The 20593-nt window shown below is 44.3% G+C and overlaps 1 protein-coding gene across 1 annotated transcript in view; it reads left to right on the top strand.

Annotated features, from left to right (window-relative positions):
• Window positions 1-20593, top strand: part of LOC140210081 (cathepsin E-A-like) — a 38285-nt gene that overhangs the window by 10194 nt on the left and 7498 nt on the right. Inside the window, exons 5-7 of the mRNA XM_072278878.1 lie at window positions 2382-2581; window positions 6198-6314; window positions 20371-20515. Of these exons, the coding sequence (XP_072134979.1) occupies window positions 2382-2581; window positions 6198-6314; window positions 20371-20515 (462 nt within the window). The remainder of the gene's footprint in view (window positions 1-2381; window positions 2582-6197; window positions 6315-20370; window positions 20516-20593) is intronic.

Genomic DNA, 20593 nt, shown 5'->3' with positions numbered 1-20593 from the left:
GTGGCTTTCCCCCGATGGCCACTTTAAAATACGACTTGCACATTTCTCCTTGGTAACGACCTGTGGAGATTGCAGCTGCCATGTCCTTGCTACCAGGAATCATGGGAAGTGAGTCATAGCTGTTGACCTCTTTCCATGATGGCCACCATGCAGCAGCATTTACATTTATTATCCATTATCATCATCATCATTATGTGCCGTATCATATGACATCATCATTATGTGCCATGTCGTATGACAAGGGTGGTCATGATCTTTCCATGACCATGATTGATCTTGGGAATTTTTTCTGCAGAAATGGTTTGCCGTTGCCTTTCTTCTGGGCAGTGTCTTTACAAGACAGGTGACTCCAGCCATTATCAATACTCTTCAGAGATTGTCTGCCTGGTGTCAGTGGTCACATAAGCAGCAGTTGTGATATGAATCAGTTGCTTATGTGACCATCCACCATCCACTCCCATGGGTTCACATGACCCTGATCGGGGATGGGGGCGCTAAGCAGGTGCTACACCTTAAGGGTGACTTTCAGACTAGCAGAGCTAATGCCTTACACCTTCTTTGGTAGAGGTGTATCTCCACTCCACCACCCAAACAGTTTTAGGTGCAGTTCTGAATATCTCATTACAGGAAATATGTGGATGATTTGGAGAGGGTGTCAGAAGAGGTTCACCAGAGTGCTGCCTGGAATAGAGAGTATTAGCTACAAGAAGGGATCGGGCAAAATTGAGTTGTTTTCTCAGATGCATCAGAGGCTGAATGGTGACCTTATAAAATAATGAGATGCAAAAACAGGGGAGATTGTCAGTTTTTGTTCACAGCGTAGAAATGCCAGGTGCTAGAAGGATGGGCATTTAAGGTGAGTGGATGGAAGTTTAAAGGAGATAGGAGGGGTCTGTTTACTACCTGCTAGAGCAAGGTGTCGGAGTTAGTGCCCGAAGGTGGTGTGCTATCTAGCAGTGAGTGATTGCCTTGCATGTCTTTATTTGATCAGAAGACCCTGCTGTATATTGGTAATGCAGAATACTGCAAGTCTGGCTCACTGGTTTATTGGCGAGACCGATGGCAGGGGAGCTGCGTGTCCTTGGTTGTAGTGTGGTCTAGGTGCCGTGAGGCTGGGTCACCTATCGCAGCCAGCCGGGAGAGGAGATTCTGGAGGCGTTGTGGCATGGGGAGGGGTTACTGGCCTCTCCTGTCAGCGCTGCCCTCCAGTGTTTGCTCGGTTGCAGATAAACTGGATTGGGTGTTCATCTGCGGACTACTGTGGGCTTGTTCTCGCTGACAGCATCCATGTGCGTCAACCTACAGGTCATCACACTCAGGGCCTTGGGATTTATTATATGTTTTTTGTGCGATTGCACGTTTACTGCTATCTTATAAGTGCCTTGTGCTATGTGTGTCTGTTGTTGCTGTGTTTTACATCCTGGCCCCAGAGGAATGCTGTTTCATTTGGGTGTTATCATGGGTAAACTGGCTGGTAGTGTAGTCACAGGAACACTGGACTTCAAGGCAGGTGGTGCTGGGTTCAAATCCGGCCGGCTCCATGCACGCTTTCCAAATGTGCTGGGTTGAGCGTCGAGCTCGCAACTTGGCCTTGTTAAAAAACAGACAAGATAAAAAAAAACCAGCAGGGTGGTTGCACAGTGAGCCACCAGGAGTGGCGAGGAATGCAAACAAGTATCCATGGATATTCATGTATGGTTGAACAACAATTAAACGTGAAGTTTATTTATAGAAAGAGGTGGATGGCTGGGAGGTGCTGCTAGGGATGGGTGGAGACACATACAGCAGCAGTGATTAAGAATCAATCAGACAAGCGTATGAACATGCTGGGTGTATGGATCATATGCAGTTCCTTTACCTTAAGCCGTCTAATCAAGTCTGGTTCATAATGGCATTCAAGAGGCTTTTAATTAGACACATAAAATGCAGAGAATAGAGAGACAGGGATCCTGTGCAGGCAGAATGGGTTAGTTTAATTTGGTGCCAAGCTCAGCACAGACACTTTATCCTCTGTTTTTTTTGTTTCATGTTCTTTGTTCAGAATCTCCAGATCAGCATTTCCCACTCTCCATACAGAGTATGAGTCATTTTCATACAAATGAAAAAACTTTGCATTTGTCATCCTGCCCCCTAGGTGAGAGCATTAAAAGAAATTGGCAATTTGGTGTCGATTGCGGAGGTGGTACCTTCCCATCGGACAAGTTGAGATGTTTGCTACTATTCAATGACGTACTTCCACAGAATGTTCCCCCACCAAGACCTGGCCAACATTTCTCCTTCAACCAATATGCCTGTGAAATTGGCTGCACTGTTTCCAACGTTCAAAGTTAGTGTCCTAATGAGAGAATTACCTAATCACAAATGTTGCCTCCTGCACTTAGATTGAAGGCTTATCTGTTGTGGACCAGATGTTTGGTGAAAGTGTGACGGAGCCAGGCACCACGTTTGAGTACTCCCCGTTCGATGGCATCCTGGGACTGGCCTACCCGTCCATCGCTGTAGCAGATGCCATGCCTGTGTTCGACAACATGATGGCCCAGAACCTGGTGGAGCAGCCGCTGTTCTCTGTGTTCCTGTCCAGGTAGGACTCTCCAGTGATGCGTGTTGTGCTCAAACACTTGCTGAAACATTTACATGCCCTCTGATTGGAATCTAGATTATTGATATCTGAAGTTATAGGACAATAGACAATCATAGTGATCTGGATTTTGTATTTCAATACTGGTGCCATCTCCCTGTGAGTGTGTGGGTTAACTTTGGGTACTCTAGCAACACACATCAAAGTTGCTGGTGAATGCAGCAGGCCAGGCAGCATCTATAGGAAGAGGTACAGTTGACGTTTCAGGCCGAGACCCTTCCTGAAACGTTGACTGTACCTCTTCCTATAGATGCTGCCTGGCCTGCTACGTTCACCAGCAACTTTGATGTGTGTTGCTTGAATTTTCAGCATCTGCAGAATTCCTCGTGTTTGGGTGCTCTAGTTTCCTTCCATAGTCCAAAGACATACCAGTTAGTAGGTTAATTAGTAAATTGTCCTGTGATTACTTACTTACCTGCTGCACATATGACACTTGCATTTAGGGCAGCAATGAAGGTTCTCCATCTCTTTCCGCACCATCGCACCAGAGGGTTCTTCATTGCTGCTTCCATAACAATTTCTTTTTGACCAGTCAGGGTTGTTAGCCCTGAGCTCAACCCCTGAACCTGGAGGACCGGTGGACCACTCTTAGTCCGACCTCTACCCTTTGACCTGCTTGGCATGGGTGATGGTATCAAGAGCCAAAGCACGAGGCCCTGACTCCAGCCAACATAACTCTCCGGGTCATTGAGGTACACAAGCCTCCAAACCCTATGACAAGATTGTGGTCCTCTTGGAGGGTCCTGTGATTAAGCTAGGGTTAAATAGTTGGATTGGTGGGTGGTCCTCCATACTGTATCTCTAAATGAATAAATAGAATTATTTCTGTATAGCATAAAAATCCATATCCCTCTACACCTTTCATACTTAAAGTGCTATCTAATGGACAGAAAAGAGCCAGAGGGATATGGACCAAACATCGGTAAGTGTGACTAACTCAGACAGTCATCTTGCTTGGCATGAAGAGGTTGGACTGAAAGGACCGGTCAATGCTATGTCTCCGTTACCAGCTATCCAATGCCTTCTGAATGCTGTAATTGTATCTCCTTCAAACACATTCTTCATCAGTTCATTCCAGGTATTCTTCACTCTCTGTGTGAAAAACTTACCTTTCAGTTCTCTTTTAAATTTCTCCTCTCATCTTAAACCTGTGCCCTCTCATTCTAGGCTTCCCTGCAATGGGAAATAAAAGATTCTGGCTATCTATCCTATCTTTGACCCTGATGTTTTTATAAGATTACCTCTCAGCCTCCAATGAGAATAATCCCAGCCTACCCAATCTCTTCTTGTATCTATAGACCTCCATTCCAGGTAAGATCTTGGGAATCTCTTCTGCACTGTCTCTGTTATGGTTAAATCTTTTCTGTAGCATGATGATCAAAAATGTACATCATACTCAAGTATGGTCTAACCAATATTAGACTCTTCACTGAGGGCTGGTGTGTGTTCTCCCAACTTCTCCTTTCTGAAGTCCACCATCAAGTCCTTGGTCACGTTGACATTGCTATTGCAACACTACTCAACCAACTGACCTATCTCACTGCTGTACACCTCCAGTATCCCAGTGTTTTCTGTTGTACAGCTTCACTCAGTTGATCTGCAGTTGAATTTGTCAAAGTAATTGGTGCTTGATTTGTGTACTGAGATACAGCGAAAATCTTTGTTTTGCACATCATCCATACAGATCATTCCACAATACGTGTGGTACTCTGTAAACGTCTCAGGCACATATATATATAACTAGGATGCCTAAGACTTTTGCACAGAACTGTAGTAATTTTATGTATTGCACTGTACTGCTTCCACATAAAAACACAAACTTCATGACATATGTGAGTGATGACAAACCTAATTCTGATCTGGATCTCTATTGTAGACTGAAAGTGGGAAGGAGGCAAGAAGAGGAAAATCCTGGTTGGGACAAGGGGAAGGGAGCGGGAAGCACCAGAGAGACATTCCGTAATGATCAACCATTCTGTAATGGTGCATATTTTCAAGTTTTCATACCTCAGATTTAGATTCAAACACATGCACGTTGAAACATGTGGTGAAGTGCATTAACAACCAGCGCAGCTGCGTTGGGGGCAGCCCGCAAGTGTTGCCAAAAGGATGTGCCCACGGCTTCGGCAGAGCAACAGGGAACACAAACAAGCAACAAAGCAACAGGGGGAAAAGTTCAAGCTTATTGTCGTCTAACCATACACATGCATACTGACAAATGAAACAATGTGCACAACACAGTACAGAGAACTCACACACATAACTCATAAAGTAGTATCACCACTAATAAATTAACAAATAATGAGACGCTTTGGTGACACGGGTTAAAAGTAAACGGTATAGCGTTTCATGTGCTTCATGTGCGTTATTTATTTATTTATTTATTTATTTATCGATACAGAGTAGGCCCTTTCAGCCCTTCAAGCCATGTCGCACAGTCCCTCACACACCCAATTAACTTTACTCTAACCACAGAACAATTTACAATGTGCAATTAACCCTTCATGTCATTGGACTGTGGGAGGAAACCAGAGCATCTGGGGAAAACCCACACCTTTCACACGGAGGATGTACGGACTGCGCTGGAATTGGACTCCGAACTCTGAAATGCTGTGGGCTGGAATCACGTCGCGCTAACCACTACGCTACCGTGGAGCCCAGTTCTTGGCTTGATGCTACAGTACCTCCTGCCTGATGGTAGAGGGTCGAAGAGATTGTTGGACTGCTGGTAGGGATCATTGACAATGCGAAGGGCCTTTCGTATGCAGTGGTCCTGGTAAATATCTTTGAGTGGAAGGAAGACTTCAATGAGCAGACCTCAGAATCCTTTGTAGGGTCTTGTGGTCAGATGTCTTGTAATTCACTACCAGATGGTCCTGCAACTAGCCAGGACATTCTTGATGGTGCTCCTGTAAAAGTTGGTTAGAAATTGGCCTCACTCACCTTAATATTCTCAGGAAGTGGAGATGCCCATTTCCCTCTTTCCCCCAACCCACCCACACACCCACATAGACAGCTCTCCAAAACCAGGCAGACAATGAGTCTCCAACTTTGCCAGTGGACCTTAGATACATAGGCCTAGGGCCTACGGTTATCGGGCCTCGACTTTTGGACTTGCAATCGACCTTTGTTTCTCAACTTCTGGCATCTATTGCCCGATGAAAGGTTGGGCCATATTTACCCTCTTGAGGCACCATGGTGGCGTAGTGGTGAGAATGACACTATTACAGCTAGTGGCACGGGAGTTGGGAGTTCAATTCCCGCATCCTCTGTAAGAAGTTTGTATGTTCTTCCCGCCAGTGTGTGGGTTTTCACTGGATGCTCCGGTTCCCTCCCACGTTCCAAAAATGTACAGGTCAGTAGCTTAATTGTAAATTGTCCTACGTTTAGGCTAGGGATGAAATCAGTGGGTCGTTACGTGGCCTGCCTCGTCAGGCTGGAAGGGCCTGTTCCACATTGTGTATCTAAATAAAAATTAGAATAAGTTAAATTAACCAAGCTTTACTATGAAAGCATTCAGATTGCAACCATTTCTCTTTCTGTTTCCTTCTCCCTCCAGGAATGACGGGAAGGGAAGTGAAATAATTTTCGGTGGATTTGATCCTGCACATTTCGTTGGGGAGCTCAACTGGATTCCTGTGACTAGGCAAGGGTACTGGCAAATCCAGTTGGATGGGTAAGTGCAGGCACCGTTTACACAGAACCACCCCGAAAACCAGGCTGAAGCTCAGGGTCAGTCCCAAAGGGAATGCTGAACTGTCACAGGGGTCAGCTTCGAGACTAGGGACATGAATGCCTCAGCGATGTGTTGATACAAGGCAGCATGGTAACATACCAGTTAGCGCAACGCGTGAGAGCATTGGCTGTGAAATAGGGGTTCGATTCCTTCCACTGACAGTATGTTCTCCCCATGACCACGTGGATATCCTCTGTGTTCTCCAGTTTCCTCCCACATTCCAAAAACAAAAAAAAGACAAAGCAAGGATGTAATGCTGTTGCTTTATAAAGCACTGGTGAGGCCTCACTTGGAGTATTGTGAGCAATTTTGGGCCTCTTACCTAAGAAAGGATGTGCTGACACCGGGGAGGGTTCAAAGGAGGTTCACGAACATGATTCCAGGATTGAAAGGCTCGTCATATGAGGAGCATCTGATGGCTCTGGGCCTCTACTCACTGGAATTCAGAGTAATGAGGGTTGATCTAATTGAAACCTATTGAATGTTGAAAGGCCTTGTTAGAGTGGATGTGGAGGGGATGTTTCCTATGGTGGAAGAGTCCAAGACCAGAGGACACAGCCTTAGAATAGAGGGATATCCTTTTAGGTTGGAGATGAGGAGGAATTTCTTTAGCCATAGAGTGGTGAATCTGTGGAATTTGTTGCCACAGGCAGCTGTGGAGGCCAAATCATTGGGTATATTTAAGGCAGATGTTGAGAGATTCTTGATTAGTCAGGGCATGAAGAAATATGAGGAGAAGGCAGGAGATTGGGACTGAGAAAGATAATGTATCAGCTGTGATGAAATGGCCGAGCAGACTCAAAGGGACAAATGGCCCAATTCTGCTCCTATATCTTATGGTCTTATGATTTTATAGGTTAGAGTTAGTGAGTTGTGAGCATACTATGTTGGCACTTGAAATGTGGCGCCACTTACAGGCTGCCCACTACAAACCTCACTGATTTGATTTGATGCAAATTAGACTGTTATTAACCCTTAACAATCAGGCTCTTGAATCAGAGAGGATAACTTCACTCAACGTCACTCACCCTATCACTGACCTGGACTCACTTTCAAAGGACTCTTCATCTCATGTTCTTGATATTTATTGCTCACCTCTTTAATGATGAACGCCACCTTTTTGAGGCATCTCTCCTTGCAGATATCTTGGATACTATGGAGGCTATAGTGCCCATGATAGAGTTGACTAGTTTTACAACTCTCTGCGGCTTACTTCGATTCTGTGCAATCACCTTCCCCATACTAGATGGTGATGTAGCCAGTTTGAATGCTCTCCACAGCACATCTGTAGAAATTTGTGAGTGTTTTTGCTAACATACCAAATCTCTTTGAGCTCCTAATGATATTGCTTTAATAGGAGCTTGATAGCCATTGCATTCCAGGCAATACAGTGCTGTCCACAGTTCAAAAATGCTTCATTAACTGTAAAATGCCTTAGAACTAGCGAAAGCACTTTAAACACGAGACTTCCTTAAATGCTATTGATATGCTACATTGTGTTTCTGCAAGTTCGGGAGATGCACAGGGAGATGTAGTTTTAGCCCAAGCCACTAGATGGCAGTAGATCCCAAGATAGGGAAGTGGGCAGCCAGTTGTATGATAGAACTGTAGAATGAAATGGCCAATAAACAGAGCAAGCACCTGCCAAGTCTTTAGAAGGTGTAATCCATTTCAATGCACACCCACACTTTCCTTAATAATCTTTTAACTTCAATATTTTTACAACGTACATTATTCGGCGATCTGTACATCTTGTCTTGGCCACTGTTTAGAGCCCCTAATGAGTGGATAGTCAGAGGCTTCTTCCCAGGGCTAAAATGGCTAGCACGAGAGGGTATAGTTTTAAGGTACTTCGAAGCAGGTACAGAGGAGATGTCAGGGGTAACATAGAAACATAGAAACATAGAAAATAGGTGCAGGAGTAGGCCATTCAGCCCTTCGAGCCTGCACCGCCATTCAGTACGATCATGGCTGATCATCCAACTCAGAACCCTGTACCTGCCTTCTCTCCATATACCCTCTGATCCCCTTAGCCACAAGGGCCATATCTAACTCCCTCCCACAAGGGCCTTATCTAACTCCCTCTTCTAGAGGGGTAAATTTTTTTACACAGAGAGTGGTGAGTGCGTGGAATTGGCTGCCGGCGACGGTGGTGGAGGCAGATACGATAGGGTCTTTTAAGAGACTTTTGGATAGGTACATAGAGTTTAGAAAAATAGAGGGCTATGGGTAAGCCTAGGTAGTTCTAAGGTAAGGACATGTTCAGCACAGCTTTGTGGGCCAAAGGGCCTGTATTCTGCTGTAGGTTTTCTATATTTCTATGTTTCTATCAGAAAGGCCTTTCTAAGGCAACCGAAGGGGTTGGAGAATTGTGAATGTGCATTTGGAGAAACGGGGCTTGTTCTGCATTTGTTGCTTTGTTGCTTGTTGTGTCCTGTGTTGTCCTGCCGAGCATGGGCATGCTACGTCATGTGTGGTGACGAACTCGGGCTGCCCCCAGCCCATCCTTGGGTGTCTTGATTGGTAATGAAAACAACACATTTTACTGTTTGTTTTAATGCATGTGTGATAAATAAATGAATTGGATTGGAATCTGAACCTTGAATCTTTGGGTGTCATACAGTCAGTGGCCATTTTGTTGTGTACCTCCTGTACCTAATGAAGTGGCCACTGTGGTGTATGCTTGTGGTCTTCTGCTGCTGTAGCCCATCCACTCCGAAGTTCAAAGTGTCGTGTGTTCAGAGATACTCCTTTGCACAGCACTGTTGTACTTTGTTGTTATTTGAGTTACTGTCCCCTTCCTGTCAGCTTGAACCAGTCTGGCCATTCTCAATGTTAGGTTCAAGTTCATCGGTCATCTGACTGTACATGTATTTTGCAGCACCTTCACAATCTGAGTCTGAGTCAGGAAAGGATACTGGTGCCATGGAAGACTTCCTGCTTGGTTCCTGTACCCAAGAAGGGGACTCCATCTGAACTTAATGACTACAGACTAATTGCCCTCACATCTCATGTGGTGAAGGTGCTGGAGAGGCTGGTCCTAACTTACTTAGGCCTGCAGGTCTTCATTGGACCCTCTACAATTTGCCTCCCAGCCTCATGTGGGAGTGGATGATGCCATCATCTGCCTGTAGCAGAGAGCTCACTCCCACCTGGATGATGCTGGTGGCATTGTGAGAATCACAGTTTTTGATTTCTCTAGTGGCTTCAATACAATCCACCCACTTCTTCTGAGTGAGAAGCTGCAAAGGATGGGCATAGACAAATCCCCTATCTCCTGGATTACTGTCTATCTGACAGATAGACTCCATTTTGTCCATCTGGGTAGTACTCCATTTGAGATGGTGGTGAGTGGCACTGGAGCCCCACAAGGGACTGTCCTGTCTCCCTTTCTGTTCACACTGTAGACCTCAGACTTTCAGTACAATCCTGAATCCTGTCACTTGCAGAAGTTCTCTGATGACTCTGCGGTGGTTGGGTGACGGGCAGGAGTCGGATTACAGAGGAGTGGTGGACAAGTTTGTGGAGTGGTGCGGGGGGAATCACCTGCTCCTGAATGTGGACAAAACCAGGGAGATGGTGATTGAGTTTAGGAGGAAGAGGACTGTGACGAGTCCAGTATACATTCTGGGAGAAGGAGTCATGGTGGTGGAGGAGTACAAATATGTGGGTGTTCACTTTGACAACAGACATGACTGGAAAACCAGCTCCAAGGTTGTTTACAAGAAGGGGATGAGCAGACTCTATTTTCTAAGGAAGCTGAGAACCTTCAATGTGTGCAGCAGGATGTTGGAGATCTTTTACCAGTCTGTTGTAGTGAGTCAATCCTCTTTGTGGCTTTACGTTGGGAGAGCAGCATCGGTGCTGGTGATGCAAAAAGACCAAATAAGCTCATCAAAAAGGCTGGATCTGTCCTTGGCTACAACCCAGACTCTTTTGAGTGAGTGGTGGAGAGGAAGTCACTTAACAAGCTGTTTTGCATTATGTAAACACAAAATACTCTGCAGATGCTGGGGTCACAGCAGCACGCACAACACGCTGGAGGAACGCAGCAGGTCGGGCAGCATCCGTGGAGATGAACAGTCAACGTTTCGAGCCGAGACCCTTCGTCAGGAATAATAAATTATTATTATCACTAAGTGTGTTTTTAAACGTTGCTGCTGTAACAAAATAATTTTCCACTTGGGATCAATAAAGTACTTATTATTATTATTATATACAACCAAACAACATTTCCCTGGACCACGGTGTACCCATAAAACATATATCACACAGAGCACATAAACCAAAATATTACCACAAATAAGTTAATAAAATATAATTCAAAGTGCATTTAGTGTACAGCACCAGTAAACAGCTCGCAATCATAATGATTGCGAGTGAGAAGAGAGAAGAGAAATTGCCTTTAATCTCATGAGAGAGCAGAGGCCATCAACTTTTTGCTGTTGATATTTCTGTAACAGGCAATTTCTTTTTTACGAGGTCGAGTAGCTAGCTCGACACTCAACCCAGCACGGATGGAAAGCGTGCACAGGAGCCGGCTGGATTCGAACTCTGGACCTTCCGCCTCAAAGTCCAGCACTGATGCCACTACGCCACCAGCCAGCATTCTGTACCTCCTTCCTGACAGTAGTGGATCAAAGAGATGGGCGGGTGGTAGGGATCTTCAACAGTGCTCAAGCCCTTCGTATACAAGGCTCCCGATAGATGCCCCAAATAGCAAGAATGAAAGCCCCAGTGATCACCTTGCTGGCTTTTACTGTCCTTTGTAGGGTCTTGCGATCCGATGCCTTGCAGCTTTCGTACCACCCAATGATGCAGCAGACAGCACACTCTCAATGGTGCTCCTGTAAGAAGTTGTTAGAATGGTGGTGGGGAGCCTTTTATGTCTTAGACTCCTCAGATTGTGTAGACACTGCTGTGACCTTTTGACTAATGAGGAGGTGTTGTGGGTCCAGGTTAGAATGCCATTCTGAGCACACCAAGGAACTTTGCGCTCTTCACTCTCTCCACGACAGAGCCATAGATATGCAATGGCAAGTGGTCGACCTGCATCTTCCTGAAGTCCACAATCACTTCCTTTGCCTTGTCCACGCTGAGACTCAGGCTGTTGTTCTCACAACATTTGACAAGCCTCTCTACCTCCTCTCTCTGTATGCTGACTCATCATTGTTGCTAATGAGGCCCACCACTGTGGTATCGTCAGTGACGTTGATGATGCGGTTTGACCTGGTTCTAGCAGTGCAGTTATGAGTCAGCAGCAGGCTGAACACACGGTCTTGGAGGGCACCAGTGGTTAGCAGGAGAGAGCTTGAAAAGTTGCTGCCAACCCGGACTGACTGGGGTCTTTCCATCAAGAAGTCCAAGGTCCAGTTACAGCGAGGACCTCTGACCTCTCTGATTGACACTCACAGAACAGCCACTCACTGGATGTTTTTTGCTTTTTGCACCATTCTCTGTAAACACGCGAGACTGCTGTGCATGAAAATCCCAGGTGTGCGCAGTTTCTGAGATACTCAAACTATCCCATCTGCCACCAACAATCATTCCATGGTCAAAGTCACTTCGATCACATTTCTTTCCTATTCTGATGTTTGGTTCTGAACAACTGTACCTCTTGACTACATCTGCATGCTTTTATGCATTGTTGCTGATTAGGTATTTGCATTAACAAGCAGATGTACAGGGGTACCTAATAAAGTGGCCACGGAGTGTTGTTCCTTTCAGAAAGGACACTTGTGTATCAGGGAGACATGTAAAACAATACAATGGCTTTGATTTGTAATCATTATCGCCCAGGATGGCTATAATATCTGAGTTTAAATAAACATGGTCCCAGCAGGGATTTAAGTCAACTTTCTAGTTTGTTAGTTGAGGATTACCAGTGACTTGGCTGAATATCTGACCAAGAGTGTAAAATTTCCCTTGTACAATTATGATCCATCATCATCATTATGAGCCATGTTGTATGATATGACATCATCATTATGTGCCGTGTCGTATGACGCAGGCGATCACGGTCCCATGACCATGAATGTTCTTGGCAAGTTTTTCTACAGAAGTGGTTTGCCAGTACCTTCTTCTGAGCAGTGTCTTTACAAGATGGGTGACCCCAGCTGTTATCAATAGTCTTCAGAGATTGTCTGCCTGGCATCAGTGGTCGCATAACCAGGACCTGTGATGTGCACCAGCTGCTCGTACGACCATCCACCACCTGCTTCCAGATAGGGTAAATGCAAGCAGGTTTTTTTCCCACTGAGATAGGGTGAGTCAAAGGTTAAGGGTGAAAGGTGAAATGTTTGAGGGGAATATGAGGAGGAACATCTTCACTCAGGGGGTGGTGAGAGTGTGGAACAAGATGTCAGTGGAAGTAGTCAATGTGAGTTTCATTTCAACATTTAAGAGAAATATGGCTGAGAGGGGTATGGAAGGCTGTGTCCTGGGTGCAGGGTGATGGAATTAGGCAGATTAATAGTTCGTCTTGGACTAAATGGGACAAAGGGCCTGTGTCTGTGATGTAGCATTCTATGACTCTACGACTCTCTGAGTCTATCAAACTTTTGGGGAAATGCGTTGCGAATTTTGACTAAACATTTCATAAAAAGTAGTTTCATTTAGCAACAACCCAAAATGGGAAGGTTTGAGTAATTCCATTGTTAGCTAAGACTGCTGACTGCCTTGTTTTCGATGACCAAAACAGAACTGATGTGAATAATTTGTGTGCAATTAAGAGGAAGATTAAGAGATCAGCTTTATTTGTCACGTGCACATCGAAACATCAAAATATACAGTGAAATGCGTTGTTCACATCAAGTCAAATCAGAGAGAATTTTCCTTTCCTCTCTGTACTCCCGATGATAATAACTGGCTGGGATTAGAAGAGTTGTGACGGGTGCTGGTTCCTTTCATAGATTGCTTTTCAAGAGTCAAAGTCAAAGTTGGGTTTATTGTCTTATGCACAAGTTACATGTCTGAACAAGTGCAATGAAAAACTTACTTGCAGCAGCATCAAACTAATTTTTAAATTTTACTTAATTAGAGATACAGCACGGTAACAAGCCCTTCCAGCCCAGTGAGCCTGTGCTGCCCATTTATCCCCATATGACAATTAACCTACCAACTGGTACGCCTTTGGACTGTGGGAGGAAACCGGGGCACCCGGAGGAAACCCACACGGTCGCGGGGAGAACAAATTCTTACAGGCAGCAGCGGGAATCGAACCCAGATTGCTGGCGCTGTAATAGTGTTACACAAACCACTCTGCTATCATGCTGCCCTGTGATAAACTGCATTCATAAGAAACACATAAACATAAATATACATGATTTTTATAAGAAAGAACACATTCAAAACAAAAAAGTCGATTTTAATGCAAAGCCATAAAAACAGTCATAGCATTGCTAAACTTGAAATCTTGTACCTCTATATAATTTATTATCTTTTACTATTATAAAGTTTGAAGTTCAGAGTAAATTTATGATCCATGTACATATACGTCACTATATGCAACCCTGAGATTCACTTTCTTGCGGGCATACTCGATAAATCCATAATAGAATAACCATAATAGAACCAGCTTGGGCATTCAACTGTGATGTGTCAGCCATTCACTTTCACTGCAAGGAACAGTGGTTACCTTTTGTTATGTCAGCTTCCTTTATGTTGAACGTGGTGAACTCTGCTTTTGTTCATGATGCACACGTGCTTCCTCTGTGCGGTGAGGGCATGCGTGCTCTGGAAAGTTTGATCACCTTCCTTTGAGGTCCCAGTTTCATTTGGTTTACCCTACTTTCCGCTTATTGCTATGAACCTTGCAGCATAGGCCACATTTCGGTCACCTTTCTCACCTGAATCTATTCAGTCAGTACGTTTCTCCAACTGTGATAATGATTTTTCAAAGCAGTGTTTAATTTCCAACAGATAATTGTTATCTCTTGCCCCGTACATTCACTGTGGCATGGTTCAGACAGCCCCAGTTGTATATTTTCACTTTCTAACACCAGGGCTTGGACATCTTTCAGTTGATCCTCAAAAGGTTTGCTTCCCCTCTGAAAGCAAAGCATTACGTATTGCAGCAGGGCAAGAGACCACTCAGTCTATCATCAATGCTAGCACTCTGCCCCATCAATCCCAATCCCCCTTCTCCTGAACTTATCATGGCCTTGCAGCTGAATGCTGCCCACTGGTGTGTTGCAAATACAGCAGGGTGGGGCTCTCTTACGTCTTCACACTGAGAGGGGAGGATCCTACATAAAATCCCTTGACCTTTTGCACACATAATGTAAGTGAAAGAAAAATGGCCACGCTTGAAGGTCAAATTTCAAAGTAAATTTATAATCAAGGTCCCCACATACTACTTTGAGATTCATTTTCTTGCAGGCATTCACAGTAGAACAGAGAAATACAATAGAATCAATGAAAAGAACTGTTCACAAAGACTGACAAGCAACTGATGGGCAAAATAAGACAACATGTGCAAATATAAAATAATTATTAATAATAACTAAAATACTAAATAAATAATACTAAGAACATATTGATATAATGTCAAACATATTGGCAAACAGAACAAATTGATAGATTGTAACTTGGTTTATTATTCCAATATGTACTGAGGTTCAGAGGAGAACTTTGTTTTGCATGCCATCCATACAGATCATTTCATCACCTCTGTACATTTGGGTAGTACAAGGGAAAACAATAATAGAATGCAGAATAAAGTTACACTTACAGAGAAAGTGAAGTTCTAGGTGAAAGGTCATAATGAGATAAATTGGTCAAGATGGGGTGAAGAGTCTATTTTATCCAGCAAAAGGTCCATTCAATGTCTGTCTGTCTAGGTACCATATCCGATGCGGACTTTGGTGACCATGGTTTTCCATAAAGATCTATCCTTCATTTTCTGGATGACTTTCATTTCCTCGATGTGTAGCCACCTGGCTATGCTTTTGATGTACGTAAGCCGAGATCTTCCTCTAGGTTTGCTCCCCTCAATCTTTCCAGAGAGTATGAGTTTTTCTAGCTCATCTTTCCGCATGATGTGTCCTAGGAATCTGAGTTGTCTTTCTCTTATTGTTGTTATGAGTGATGGAACTGCTCGGGCTCTTCTGAGAACTTCTTCATTTGATGTGTGTGTGGTCCATGATAGGATTCTCCTGTAGAACCATAATTCAGCTGCTTCCATTCAATACACTACAGAATAGAAGCTGTTTTTGAGCCTGGTGGTTTGTGCTTTCATGCTTTTGTATCTCCTGCTGCATGGGAGGGGTGAGAAGAGGGAGTGTCCAGGGTGGGTGGGGGTCTTTGATTATCTTGGCAGCTGTACCAAACCAGTGAGAGGCAGTGGCAGAGTTCATGGAGGGGAGGTTGGCGCTCAGCAAATGGTAACATATGAATACATTTGCATTATCTTTGCTGGAATAAGCGAACTCTTGCTGGAGTGTTGAAGAATGAGAAGTGATCTCATTGAAATGTATTGAAAAAACATGGGCCTGCAAGATGCTGGAGAGACTTTTCCTCATGGGTAGAAATTCAGGATAAAGAATTGATCACTTAGGACTGAAATGTGGAGAAATTCCATGACTCAAATTGTAGTTGTCAGGCTATTGAATGGCTCTCGTAGATGAATTGGGGAGCGTTGGATATCAAGGAATGAAGGAGAAAAATAGAAAGAGAGAAAGTAAGAAAGAAAGAGCAAATTATGGTCCCCATCACAATTAGTGCAGTGAGAATGCCTCCAGGGGGAGTGTTTTGTTCTCTGTATAAGATGTGAGAATTCTGGAAGATCTCCGGCTCCCAGGTAACCAAGTGCAGCGAGCTGCAGCTCCTCAGAGAACGAGTAAAGGATCTGGAGCTGCGGCTTGACGTCCCTCAGCTCATTAAGGAGTCTGAGGAGGTGATCGGTAGGAGCTACAGGGAGGTAGTCGCCCCTAAGTTGCAGAAGGCAGGTAACTGGATGACTGTCAGGAGAAGGAATAGAAATGGACGGCCGGTGCAGAATACCCCTCTGGCCGTTCCCCTCAATAATAAGTATATCACTTTGGATACTGTTGAGGGTGATGACCTACCCGGGGGAGGGGGGAGTGTGGCACAGCGACCGGGTCTCTGGCACTGAGTCTGTCGCTGTGGATCAGAAGAGCAGAGAGGTGAAGAGGAGTGATCGGAGATTCCATAGTTAGAGGAGTTGAGACGAGATTCTGTGGACACAATAAAGATACCCAGATGGTATGTTGCCTCCCTGGTGCCAGGGTCAGGAATGTCTTGGACTGGGTCCACGGCATTCTAAAGGAGAAGGTGGGAAACTAGAAGTCTTGGTACATATTGACGCCAGTGACATACGTGGTAAAGGTGAGCAGGTCCTGAAGAGAGATTTTAGGGATCTAGGTAGAAAGCTGAAAACTAGGACCTCCAGGGTAGCAATCTCTGGATTGTTCCCGATGCCATGCGCCACTGAGGATAAGAATAGGAGCATTTGGCAGATGAATGAGTGGTTGAGGGACTGGTGCGGGGGCAGGGCTTCAGATTTCTGGATCATCGGGCTCTCTTCCGGGGAAGGTACGACCTATGCAAAAGGGACGGGTTACACCTGAACCTGAGGGGGACCAATATTCTTGTGGGCAGGTTTGTTAGAGCTGTTCAGGAGGGTTTAAACTAATTTGGTAGGGGGATGGGAACCAGAGTGATAGGGCAGAGGATGGGGTAGTTGATTTACAAACAGAGATAATGTGTAGCCAGCAAGGAGAGGCTGATGATCGGGCAAAATTGCAATGAACGGGAAGAGTTGCAATGTAAAACAGGATAAAATCAAAAAGGGTGATGAATGCAGGATTGAGGGTGTTATATTTGAATGCACGCAGTATACGGAATATGATTAGATGAACTTGTAGCACAGTTACAGATTGGCATGTGTGACAAGAGGCCTAGGCGAGGATGATAAGGAGTGCAGGAATATCCGAGACCAGAATCGAGACATGCCTTTGAGACTGAGACAAGGACAGGGTTCGATGCTAGATGAGAACCTGATGAGACTAGGTGGGAATCCAAGTGAGACAGAAATCCTAAACGCAATCGCAGACTGAACCAAAGTTGAGCTGGCGATTGAGTACCAAACCTGAATTCAGTTGCTCTTTAAATATCGAAATCTTAGCAGTAAAACATGGACGCCAGTTAGTAGAGCAGGCCAGAATCTTGAAAGGGACCGTGCCAACTCACCACACTCCAGAGAATTGGAGCATCCAAACATCAGTGGCTGGTGTGGTCAGGTACATACTGCAGCAGGCATGTATGACATTGTGCACGTCAGTGAATCGTGGCTGAGAGAAGATTATAGCTGGGAGCTTAACGTCCAAGGATACACATTGCATGGAAAGGACGGGCAGGTAGGCCGAAGGGATAGGGTAGCTCTGTTGGTTAAAAATGAAATCAAATCATCAGAAAGTGGTGACATGGGATTGGAAAGTGTAGAATCATTGTGAGTAGAGCCAAGAAACTGCAAGAGTAAAAAGACCCTGATGGGAATTATCTACAGACATCCAAACAGTCGTGAAGATGTAGTCTACAAATTACAATGGGAGGTAGAAAATGCATGTCAACAAGGCAATGTTACGATAGTCAGGTAGGTGGGGAAAATCAAGTTGGTGCTGGGTCCCAAAAGGGGAAATTTGTAGAATGGCTATGAGATAGCTTTTTAGAGCAGCTTGTGGTTGAGCCCACAAGTTCAGCTATTCTAGTTGGATAGATGAGCCAGAATTGATTAGAGAGCTAAAGGTAAAGGAACCCTTAGGAGTCAGTGATCATATCATGATAAAATACTCCCTGCAATTTGAGATGGAGAAGCTAAAGTCAGATGTATCAGTATCACAGTGGAGTAAAGGGAATAACATAGACATAAATTACAGAGGAGCTGGCCAAAATTGGAAAAGAACACTGGCAGGGATGATGGCAGAACAGCAATGGCTGGAATTTCTGGGAGCAATTCAGAAGGTGCAGGATACATACACCCCAAAGAGGAAGAAATATTCTAAAAGCAGGGTGACACAACTATGGCTGACAAAGGAAGTCAAAGCTCACATAAACACCAAAGAGAGGGCATATAATAGACCAAAAATTAGTGGGAAGTTAGAGGATTGGGAATCTTTTAAAAATGGACAAAGGCCAACTCAAAATGTCATAAAGAAGGTAAAAATGGAATACAAAGATAAGTTAGCCAATTATATAAAAGACGATACCAAAAGTTTCTTCAGATATATAAAATGTAAAAGAGAGGTGGGTGTAGATATCAAACTGCTGGAAAATGATGCTGGAGATGTAGTAATGGGGGACAAGGAAACGATGGACAAACAAAATAAGTATTTTGCATCAGTCTTCATTGTGGAAGGCACTAGCAGAATTTCGGGAGCGCCAGGGGACAGAAGTGTGTGAAGTTGCCACTATTATTGCGAAGGCTCTTGGGAAATTGAAAGGTCTGAAGGAAGATAAGTCACCTAGACTAGATGGTCTACTGCCAGTTTCTGAAAGAGGTGGCTGAAGAGATTGTGGAGGGAGTAGTAATGATCTTTCAAGAATAAATGGATTTTGGCATGGTTCCAGAGGACTGGAAAATTGTAAATGTCACTCCACTCTTCAAGATGGGAGAGAGACAGAAGAGAGGGAATTATAGGCCAGTTGTCTGACCTCAGTGGTTGGGAAGATGTTGGAGTTGATTATTAAGGATATGGTTTTGTGGTACTTGAAGGCACATGAAAAAATAGGCCATAGTTGGCATGGTTTTCTCAAAGGAAAATCTTGCCTGACATATTTGCTGGAATTCTTTGAAGAAATAACAAGCCATATAGAGAAAGGAGAATCAGTTGATGTTGTGTACTTGGATTTTCAGAAGGTATTTGACAAGGTGCCACTCAAGAGGTTGTTTAACAAGTTAAGAGCCCATGGTATTACAGGAAAGATTCTAGTATGGATAAAGCAGTGGCTGATTGGCAGGAGGCAAATATTGGGAACAAAGTGAGCCTTTTCTGGTTGTCTGTCGGTGACTAGTGGTGTTCCACAGGGGTATGTGCTGGGATCGATTCTTTTCATGTTATATGCCAATGATTTGGATGATGGAATTGATGGCTTTGTGGCCAGATTTGCGGATGATACAAAGATAGGTGGAGGGGCAGGTAGTTTTGAGGAAGCAGGGAAGCTACAGAAAGACTTAGACAGGTTAGGAGAATGGACAAAGAGGTAGCAGATGGAATACCGTGTCTGGAAGTGTATGGTTATGCACATTGGTAGAAGCAGTAAAAGCATAGATTAGTTTCTAAGTGGGGAGAATTTCAAAAATCTGAGGTGAAAAGGGATTTGGGAGTCCTTGTGCAGGATTCACTTTGCAGATTGAGTTGGTGGTGAGGACGGCAAATGCAATGTTAGCATTCATTTCAAGGGGACTAGAATATAAAATCAAGGATGTAATATTGAGACTTTATAAGGCAATGGTGAGGCCTCAATTGGAGTATTGTGAGCAGTTTTGGGCCCTTCTAAGAAATTGGAGGGGGTTCAAAGGAGGTATTCAAAAATAATTCTGGGATTGAAAGGCTTCTCATATGAGGACTGTTTGATAGCTCTGGGCCTGTACCCACTGGAATCCAGAAGAATGAGGAGATATCTCAAGTTTAACCGGAAAGCACCAGGAGACCATATTATAAAGAGTGAGGCACTTAAGAAAAATCACGAGGGACTCTAAATGAATAATTACTCTCGTTAAACAACAATTAGCTAATTCAGGTGCCCTAAAAGACCTCGGAGCCCAACACTCTCTGACTTCCAGCTCATGACATTCCCAGAATCTGCCAGTTGATATTAACTCAGTAATCTGTTTGTGGGAATGTTGTGCACTGAATAAATTCTGGACAAGATAATGTGGAACACAAGCACTGAAACAGATGAGCTGGAATGTTATGGAAGAGAGCTGTTTACTCCTGTGCCTAATTCTCATTCGCATGCTCTCAATATTTTTCAGTGTGCAAGTTGGAGGCAACATTGTAGCCTGTGAAGATGGGTGCAAAGCCATCGTGGACACTGGGACATCACTGCTCACTGGCCCAACCACGAGCATCAGTGTGATACAGAACAGCATCGGGGCAATGGATAGTGGTGAAGGAGAGGTATGCTGAACTGAAGTGAAACCAAAAACATTCCTGGATTCTTCTTGTGATGATAACCTTGCTCTTGTCTCCTATTTA

Source organism: Mobula birostris, chromosome 14, assembly GCF_030028105.1.
Source record: "Mobula birostris isolate sMobBir1 chromosome 14, sMobBir1.hap1, whole genome shotgun sequence".
In the NCBI taxonomy this organism is placed as follows: Eukaryota; Metazoa; Chordata; class Chondrichthyes; order Myliobatiformes; family Myliobatidae; genus Mobula; species Mobula birostris.
Note: the sequence above shows the minus strand (reverse complement) of the source record. Positions and strands in the feature narration are given on the sequence as shown.